Source organism: Lissotriton helveticus, chromosome 5_1, assembly GCF_964261635.1.
Source record: "Lissotriton helveticus chromosome 5_1, aLisHel1.1, whole genome shotgun sequence".
NCBI lineage: Eukaryota > Metazoa > Chordata > Amphibia > Caudata > Salamandridae > Lissotriton > Lissotriton helveticus.
This window is the reverse complement of record NC_136065.1, coordinates 1,158,649,216-1,158,658,025: the sequence shown is the minus strand read 5'-3', so window position 1 is coordinate 1,158,658,025 and position 8,810 is coordinate 1,158,649,216. Positions and strand designations below refer to the sequence as shown.

At 42.4% G+C, this 8,810-nt stretch overlaps 1 protein-coding gene across 4 annotated transcripts in view; it reads right to left on the bottom strand.

Annotated features, from left to right (window-relative positions):
- Positions 1–387: 387 nt before the first annotated feature.
- The window catches only part of ACSL5 (acyl-CoA synthetase long chain family member 5), a 248,611-nt gene continuing 240,188 nt past the window's right edge, over positions 388–8,810 (bottom strand). For all 4 annotated transcript variants that reach the window (XM_078643777.1, XM_078643778.1, XM_078643779.1 and 1 more), the window contains 3 exons: positions 7,949–8,050; positions 5,884–5,955; positions 388–2,101 (listed from right to left, as the gene is read on the bottom strand). In XM_078643777.1, the coding sequence (XP_078499903.1) occupies positions 1,961–2,101; positions 5,884–5,955; positions 7,949–8,050 (315 nt within the window). In that variant the 3' untranslated portion in view covers positions 388–1,960. The remainder of the gene's footprint in view (positions 2,102–5,883; positions 5,956–7,948; positions 8,051–8,810) is intronic.

Genomic DNA, 8,810 nt, shown 5'->3' with positions numbered 1-8,810 from the left:
ACCTTAGACCATCTACTAGGGTGTCTTTGTTTACCATCTTTTCAGTTGGTAGTTTGATATGCATTCTGGTGACTTGCACGGTTGACTCACTGTACCTTTAGACCCTCTGGAACCTCTTTTTTTGTTGTATACAGTTCGGGAATGTTCCCAGAGTTGAGGTCTCTAAATATTCCCATGGGTCCCCAATCTGATCGGTATGTTGTTGTTGTTAAGTCAACAACTCTACATTTATTCACTTATGAAATGGTAATGCTGCTGGCAATTAGGCACTGTGATTCTCACTTTAAATTTTGAGTCAACCTATCAAACCGTACAGTGACGCGTAACTGGCAATCGTCTATTTTTACTCTTTGAATTATAACAATGCATGGGAGATCTGAGTCCATGGATGGAAAATGTGCCATTTTAATGTTTGAATATGTTTGTAGCATTTGTGTAATATTCATCCTAATATCTGTTATTTTGGAACTAATAAGCATGAACTTGGATATATGGTAATCTGGTATAAATATATACGGAACAATAAAACATATTATATTGCTGTCATTGTTACTGCTTTCTGGTAATCTGGTACAAACATATGGAACAATGACACCCATTGAAGCAATTCCATTGTTATTGTTTTTAAAAGATACATTGGCAAAGGCACATGGTTGGCAGATAAGGTCACATTTCCTTGGTTTATGAGATCAAGAACGCTTAACGGAAGTTAAATTCAACGTATTTAAAGGGAATTTGTTTTGATCAGCCAAGTGATGTCCTATACACAAAAGCAGTTTCACCATCTAGCATATATAACAAAAGTGCATGTTTGTCAAATATTGAAGTATATAGTTTTACACCAGGAATACAACCATTTTAATGTATGTTTTGAAGAGTGCTTTCATGCCTGTAACGCAAACACACAGTGATGCCAGGGGAATAGGGAATATGCAGGGATGAGATTGTCTTTGCATCCACATGTCAAAGCAATGATTCAACCCGCTGGCCATGCAAGGGCTACACGGTGACTGCTCACTAGACTAGACATTAACACACAAACTGAGCAGGTTTCCCATCTTTTGCAGTGCCCACTACACTCTATTTTCCACATTGTTTAATCACATCTACGTAGCCATCTACCACCTTGGTTTTTAGCATACCCAAGACCAGACTTTAGCCTGATAGCTGTGTGGCAGCATGCACCATATGGTTCTTTCAAAAAATCCCTTTAATTTGTTGCTGGGTGTTTTTAAAGCACCACTGCTCCCTGCAATCCTTCTTACAGAGTTGGATACATCTTTAATTTCTAACTAGGAAAAATACTGCCTGCCTCTGCTTAGACTGCTTACTTGTGTGGGTAACTAGCCATGTCGTGGTGTGTGCTCCAGCACTCTGTGCCCGCGCTTCCTCCTGGGAAGGCACAGGTATTAGGATATTTAGTCAGTCCTTCCTGGGCCGATGAATCTGCTGTTTTAAATAAAGGAGCTTAAAAAAATTGTATGCCACTAAATAGGCATAACTTTGGCACCAAATATACCTAATTCAGGAGCAGCACCACCTGCTTCTATTAGATCACCTCAAGACCCGCCCACTCAACCTGGATCAAACATGGCTGGTATAGCGCCCCACAGCATTAAACTGGAACACTGTTTTGCACGCAGTGGAGACGCAGACAACCTGCCGACACTGGGAAGGGTCCATTCATTCTGAAAGAGGATCGCAGGCCAAGAAATATATCCTCAGGTTTGTTATTGCCATCCATATTGAACAAGGTTCCTGTAGTGCAATTGATGTAAAACTACTCAGCAGTCAAGAGCTCTGTGGTAAGAAATGCATAGTCCACTCTCCAGTTGGCACCCTCTAGGCAAATGTTCCAACCAACCAACATAAGTAGGTAAGATGGTTAGAAAAGTAGACTTCTGTGACTTTTGTGTGTGCTATCATTAAACAGTCCAATATCCTTTTGTGTGGAGGACATCTACTCATGAAGACCCGCGTAGAGGCTCTCAATCTCACTCTTGAAGTACTTGGTAACTTCAGCTCGCTTTGCCTTCAGGGTTGGTGTCAGCAGACCGTTCTCGATGGATAACAGCTCAAGGTGAATGTGAATGTCTTTGACCTAATGGAAGTGAAAGAAAAGGTCAGTTTGTGAAATGCCTTGTATTGCAATTGGTGGTTGCCATGAAATAAGTGCACGGAAAAAAATAGTATGGTTTGGGCTTGCAAGCAACTCGACTATTATAATATTTGTTTCTAACATTGAAAGTAAAAAGTAGGATTCCTTAGTATGTGTATTCTTTGCAATTGCTCATTTGGAAAGGTTTGAATGATTTGTCAACATTTTAGGGTGTCACTCATTCTAAAAGTTAAGCAACACCTTGTACAAACTAGGGCTCAACTGTGGAGCAATGTCAATTTAATGGACTGTATTCTACTCCTGTATTCTAGAATAACATGGTGTGCACCCAGACATGTATGTGGAATCCTTATCACCAGAAGCACAGCAGTACTATTGCCCACCTAACTCCCAATGACATGCTAGTGGCCTGAAGCCCCAAAGGGTCAGTAGCTTCCACAGCAACATTTAGCCCGTGACCTACAATAGGCCCAGCTTGTGACAAAGTGGCCTTTCACCAATCTATTGCTAAAAGTAATGGTTGTTATATTCAGCACAGGATTGTGGTTGCAGCTGTTGTGTAAGAGAATTGTGTGTGGACCAGCAGAATAATTTACAATAACCAATATAATCTGTGTTGTCTTCATCTCTCACTCTTCCTCCCTTCACTGCATTTTTAAAGGCTGCAACCAAAGATGGAATAAGAGCACCACTCCGACATGATAATAAAACACTCCTCACATTGCAGTAGAGTAGAATGTGGTGGAGTGGGCTGGTGTTGATTGAAGTGGGAGGGATTGGCGTGGAGTGGGTTAGATTTGAGTGGAGATGGTTAGATTTGAGTGGAGCGGGTTAGATTAGAGTGGAGTGTGGCAGTTTGGATGTGTGTAGATTGTATAAAGTGGAGTGGAGTAGATTTGGGTAGAGTGGATTGGAGTGTGGTAGAGTGTATTGGGGTAGTTTGGGGGAATTTGAGTGTGATAGATTGGAGTGGATTGTGGTAGATTGGAGTGGGTAGATTGTGGTAGATTGGAGCTGGATAGATTATAGTGGAGTGAGTAGATTCGAGTGGAGATGAGTTGGGTAGATTGCAGTGGAGTTTGGAGTGGGGTAAATTGGAATGGAGTTAGGTAAATTGGACCGGGTGGACTGGAGTGTAGTTTAGTGGAATAGAATGGAGTGGGGTAGAACGAATGGAGTCAGGTAGTTTGGAGAAGAGTGGTTTCGATTGGATTGGAGTAGGGTAGACTGGGGTAGATTGGAGCAGAGAGGGGTTGAGTAGAGTGGAGTGCGGTAGATTGGGGTGGAATGGGTTTGATAGGAGTGGGGTGGGGTTGATTGGGTTAGACTGAGTGGAGCGGGTTAGTGTGGAGTGGAGTAGATTTGAGTGGAGTGGGGTAGATTGGAGGGTAGCGGGATAGACTAGGGTGGAGTGGAGGTAAATAGATTGGAGTGGAGTGTGGTAGACTGGATTGTAGTGGTGTGGATTGGGGTAAATTGGGTAAGAGTAGAGTACATTAAAGTGGGGTACAATGGTGTAGGTTGGGGAAGATTGGGGTGGGTTGGAGTGTGGGTAGATGAGAGAGGAGGGGTGTAGATTAGATGGAGTGGAGTGGGGTATATTGGAGTGGAGTAGATGGGGTAGATTGGAGCTTGGTAGGTACAAAGGGTTAAGTGATGTGTAGTAAAGGGATGTGTAGAGTGGAATGGCATGTTGTGTCATGAAGTGAGTGGCTTAGATTGGAGTGACATGGATTTGAGTGATGTGGTGTGTCATCGAGTGTCTTCGAGTGGAGGGGCGTAGAGTGGAGTGGCATGTCACAGAGTGGAGTGGAGTATCGTAGAATGCAGTGGTGTGACATAGAGTGGAAGGGCATAGAGTGGAGTGGCGTAGTGTGTGGCCTGTGCCTTGTGTCTTATGCACCGCCATTACAGACAACCCATTTTCAATTGAAATGACCACTACATCTGCCCCAAAATAGGGGTTTACCGCACACAAACGATAATGTGTGCATATGCCACCACCTAGTGTATTAATGTGTTTTGATCACATTCAAATATTTGTTTCCAGAATTACCCAAAAAATTGTTTCATTTGCTCTAATTCGGATATATTCTGAAACATCAGCACTGTTCATAATTTTTTTTTTGGTGTGTGCTAGAAAAAAACATCCTACAGCCTCTCCTCTTACATGGATACTCAGCAGGATTGTCATATAAATTCTCTCACTTTGAAGTCAGAGAAAGAAAAGTAAACACCAAGCTCCCTCGAAAGAGAGAGCTTGACATTTGACCTCTGTCTTTGAATGCACATCAAATGTGACTCGGTAAGAGCAAGATATAAAGGCCTGTTTACAGAAAGCGAGTTAATGGAAGAATACAGTAAACAAGATTTGGGCAACAGGAGGGACAAACTCAAGCTAGACAGCCTAAAGCAAATAAAGCCAGCAAATAGAAAGTCAGAAAATGTGAGTTACAAACCACAAAGCCAATGGTAAGCAAAGAGTGGAATGCATTTGTATATCAGCTTTCTCAATGTCCCCAGGATGTCTGTAGCAAACCAGACAGCTGTGTTGTCTGGTGCGTTTCAACCTAAAAAGTACCTGTGTTTTTTACTGCTCCCTGCAATACATTGAAATACAAATGTTTTGTTCTGGTTGACTTTCTTTGTTATAAATGTAGCATTTAAAAATACTGCATAGAATTCTGATGCTAAAGTGTTTTTTGCTGAAATTACTTTAAATGACTATTCCATCTCTCCCCTGTAATTTGTTTCCTTAAAAACTGCACAGTCTTTGTAAATTTGACACAGATTTAACATTTGTTTTTTAAAAATGACTTAATGAAGTTCCAGATCAAAAACTGGGGAGGGCGTAGGCGTTTCTACTTGAAACGTTTTCCATAGATAGGTGAACACCTTTAAGCTATCGAGTTTCTTGGTATTCACTAGTGTTTACTACCAGTTTCTTACCCTGATAATAATGCTTAGGTCATTTATGTTAACAGCAGAAGTAAATGTGTTTTCTTGGTAGGAAGGCGGAGGGAACACCCCAAAATTAGTGGAGGTTTCATGAACATGGGTTTTTGAGGGAAAACATATTTTCCATACGGAGAAAAAAACAATTATAAGCATTATTTTTAAGCATATATAAATGTACAATATATACATTTAGTCATACATAAAAGGTGGCAGTTGTGAGTAAAATAGATTTTCCCAAAGAATTCCAGAACTACTCCTGGAAAGCTGTAACAATTTGAGATTCCAATGAGTAGTTGTGGAATCCAGTCCGAAAATTCGACATGAGTTTATTTCCAGCTAATTTTGTAAACGGGTTCAATATTTTTTACAATTCATTGAAGAGACGTCCCCCTCAATTTCAACTTAAATCCGATATCCCATTCCGATTACTTATTGAAGAAAATTACTGAAAACTCCGAAAGACTTCCAAACAGAAAGACTGTAATGGAAGTTGTGCCAACGTCAGCTCCCATCTCTGCCAAAGACATCAGAAAGGCTGTGAATTATCTGCACCGAGAGTTGTGTATTGAGCTCACATTTCTATGAGTGAGGTCGAGGAGAGTGCCAGAGAAGAAGGCAAAGGGATCTCTTCGGGTTCGGTAAGCTGCATAAACAATTTGAAATGTTTAGACATTACATAGACTCATTGTAGATCAGCAGATCTGCATCAGTAGATCTCTGTGCGAAATGGTGCCACCCTCAAAAAGGTCTGCTGTGTGATGCAATACATTGATTTGGTCCTACATCTTGAAATGAAATGCACATACTTGTTCGAAAGATTTCAGGCCAGCTTTTTTCCCATGTGTGACCATGTCTTCGATGATAGCTTTCTTCACTGCCTAAAAGAAATATCAAACACATAATGAAACTCGATCGTTTGTGGCTGAATAACCTATTTGCACAAGAACCTGAAATGGCAAACAAAAACCCAAAGACCGGCATTCACTTTCGTCACAGAGGCACATACTGACCAGTAACTCAGGACAACACGCACGAGACCACGCTCACACACACACACGTGCCACACAGTCATACTCATGTACCCAGGCGCATGCCCACACAGCCATGCACATGGTCTCAGGCGCATGCCCACACTTACTCACACACGCCATGCAGTCATACACAGGCACCCAGGCGCATGCCCATACGCACATGTGTCCCACAGTCATACACATGCCCCCAGGCGCGTGCCCACGCTCATACACACACGTGCCACATAGACATACTCATGCCCCCATTTAAACGCACATGTGCCACACAGCCATACACATGCACCCTGGCGCATGCCCACACTCACACACGCCACGCAGTCATGCACATGCACCCAGGTGCATGCCCACATGCACATGTACCACAGTCATGCACATGTACCCAGGTGCATGCCCACACTCACTCACACACGCCACACAGTCATGCACATGCACCCAGAAGCATGCCCACAACTCATGCCCCTCTAAAATCACCTCCTGCCACATGCATACAGTTTGAGGTCGTTTTTCCTAGAAATTCTGTTCCAAGTGGATTTTAAACAATGTAAATCCATGAGAACTTTCTCTTCTGGCCTACACCCAGCGATCTGCGTGGAAGGTTGGTACATTCCCTGTTTGAGCCTAGAGTATCCAGCACAAGATATTCTGTCCTGAGCTCCCCGCCCCTGGTATCAAGGACTCCTAGCTTCTCCAACCTCATGCAAATGTAGGAGAAGTAGGCCAGCAGAGTGATAAAGTAATGCTCCATCTCTTCTTTTTCTTTATACTTATACTTTATTCCATTCGACATCTCCCTCATACCCCACATACACCATGTTTCACTATTAATGGAGATAAAGATAAAAATGTCATTTATTAAAAGGAAAAAACTTCTTCTTATGTACTAGGCTGTAATAGTTACGTTACCAATGTGGGGAGAGGTGACTTGATCTGGTTTACCACAGATGGCGTTCTGACACGTACTTTAAACTTGGTTGGCTATATTATGATTTCCATACTTATTCAATCATAACCTTTTCCCATCAGAATTATTACATTCGTGTTTGTCTATCTAAGCACTTTTGCTGCTGCACAACAGTTGGACAATCGTATTGTCCACAGTCTATGGAAGGTGGGTAGAGGCCCCTCCACAAATTGTCTTAGATGTTAACTAAGGGTAGGCAATTTCATACATTTTTATGGCATGGATACGCACAGTCATCGACAATATTGGTGTGGGATTTCCACAGATCTATCTGCAGCACTTGGATGGCAAATAATTTGCTTCCATCTTGGGTGTCTCAGAAGAGGAGGAATATGTGCGGGGGGAGTGAACCTTTCATTGATTTGCGGCTTCTGCTGTCTAAAAGGGATATCCCAAAATGCAGGTGGTCTCTAGTGCCCCCTCCCCTTATGTAATGGATTAGAGCTATGCACCATTACACACTGACTGAGTGTCATATTAGGAGCCGGAAGCTGCCTGCGCAGACATGCAAACCAATGGGGCTCCTGGCTGGATCATTTTCATGTATCAATGGGTTAAAACCTAATCATTATACTAGCTGGGAGGTTGCTAATTCATGTTCTAGATGATATCTTCTCTTGACCATTGATTATCACTTTTATGACTATGTTTTGCAAGCAGCATGATCTTTGTACCCATCACTGTGATAGTTTAACGCCAATAAAATGTGTTATAAAAAAAGATTTTCCTTTGCAGCCACCGTACCAGAAGCAGAAGCTATGCTATTCTAATGTCAATAAGAGGAGCTGCAAAATCCAAAGGTGCGTTTTTCAAAAGCCATAATAATTATTTTGAATAGGTTTGAGGCCTAAAGACATACATTGAGAGAATATTGCTTACTGGATGTTTGCAAAGTTCTTCAAACGAGCCTTTAATTCCCAGCTTGGCAGCAAAATCCGGCAATGCTTCTGAGTCAGGAACCACAATACCCACCAGAGAAGCCTTGGAAAAAGAATATGATATGCAATTATGTTACAGAATATGGTCCTGTCTGTGGACTGGCATGCTATTTCACAACTCAGAAGAAATGCGTTACTTACCTGTAACAGCAGTTATCCAGTATTGGTGTCTTTCATGGATTCACATGCCTGAATCATTCCCCGTCGTCGAGACGGGAGCCTCCGGTACATAAAAAAGTAATGTCCTATAGACATACATAGAGAAAATAGGCCTAAGGGCCTCCCCTTAGTAGCCTTTCTTAGTCCTTATGTAAAAAGGACCAAACTCTCCCAGTCAGCCAATCAGCTCCGACCTCCCTCTAGAACCTTCCTGGGAGGAGCCTCAGTCCCTCAGATTTTCGTACGCACCCAGCTAGGTAGGCGTAATGTTGTCAGAGAGGGATGTGAGTCCTTCCCGGGGAGGCGGGAGGGTTGCATGTGAATCCATGAAAGACACCAATACTGGATAACTGCTGTTACAGGTAAGTAACGCATTTCTTATCCAGTATTAGGGGTGTCTTTCATGGATTCACATGCCTGAATCAGAATAGTTAGCAGTCAGATATGCACATTTGTGATGTAAATCAGTTCTGCAGTCATGTTAGACAATGCATATAACATCACATATAGTATCACAAGAGCAAGGAATGTGCATACCTGGATGGCGGGAAGTAGGAAGGCTCACCTCACTGAAAGAGATGGCGAAGCACCGCTTGACCCACTGCCATATCCTTCTGAAGTTCGATATCCAGGCAGTAGTGGCT